This window comes from Penaeus monodon, chromosome 27 (genome assembly GCF_015228065.2).
Source record: "Penaeus monodon isolate SGIC_2016 chromosome 27, NSTDA_Pmon_1, whole genome shotgun sequence".
NCBI classification, from domain to species: domain Eukaryota; kingdom Metazoa; phylum Arthropoda; class Malacostraca; order Decapoda; family Penaeidae; genus Penaeus; species Penaeus monodon.
In genome coordinates this window covers 33201313-33201732 of record NC_051412.1, presented here as the reverse complement: position 1 = coordinate 33201732, position 420 = coordinate 33201313, and the positions used below count along the sequence as shown (strand labels likewise).

At 52.6% G+C, this 420-nt stretch overlaps 1 protein-coding gene across 14 annotated transcripts in view; it reads right to left on the bottom strand.

Moving 5' to 3' along the window:
* The window catches only part of LOC119590797 (E3 SUMO-protein ligase EGR2-like), a 113995-nt gene that overhangs the window by 45976 nt on the left and 67599 nt on the right, over positions 1-420 (bottom strand). The window contains exon 1 of one of the 14 annotated variants that reach the window (XM_037939517.1): positions 160-414. The exons of the other annotated variants lie outside the window; for them this stretch is intronic. Within the exon in view, the coding sequence (XP_037795445.1) occupies positions 160-184 (25 nt within the window). The 5' untranslated portion in view covers positions 185-414. Of the gene's footprint in view, positions 1-159; positions 415-420 lie in introns of those variants that run through there. 14 annotated transcript variants of the gene reach the window in all.

The window sequence follows — 420 nt, the reverse complement described above, 5'->3', positions numbered from 1 at the left end:
CGCAAACCGCACAAGCTTAAAACCCCATCATCATTACTAGCGTTTAAAAAAGAAATCTCATTAGTGCTTTAAACAAATGGAAATTGTCGGAACACCAGAAGCGCCTGTGAACTTCCACCACTGAACTGTTAACGAACTCTTCAAAACTGCTATGTTTACTCTGATCAAGGTGCTCGTCCTCCATCCGGCAGCTCGGGAGTGAGACACTCGAGGAAAACCTCGAGTTGGATTTTCCTCTGTCCTCTGCGTTCTTCAAGACGTCCTGCGGCGGTGGCTGAAGGGCCTTGCAGGACTCCCCGCGTCACACACTGCCTTCCACTGCGTTAAGGTTAAAGAGCGGTGACTGAACGAGCGACCGAGCGAATGAGGAGGGCTCCCCGTAGCAGCGCCCTCGGTCGTTCGTCTTGTGTCCCGGCCGGT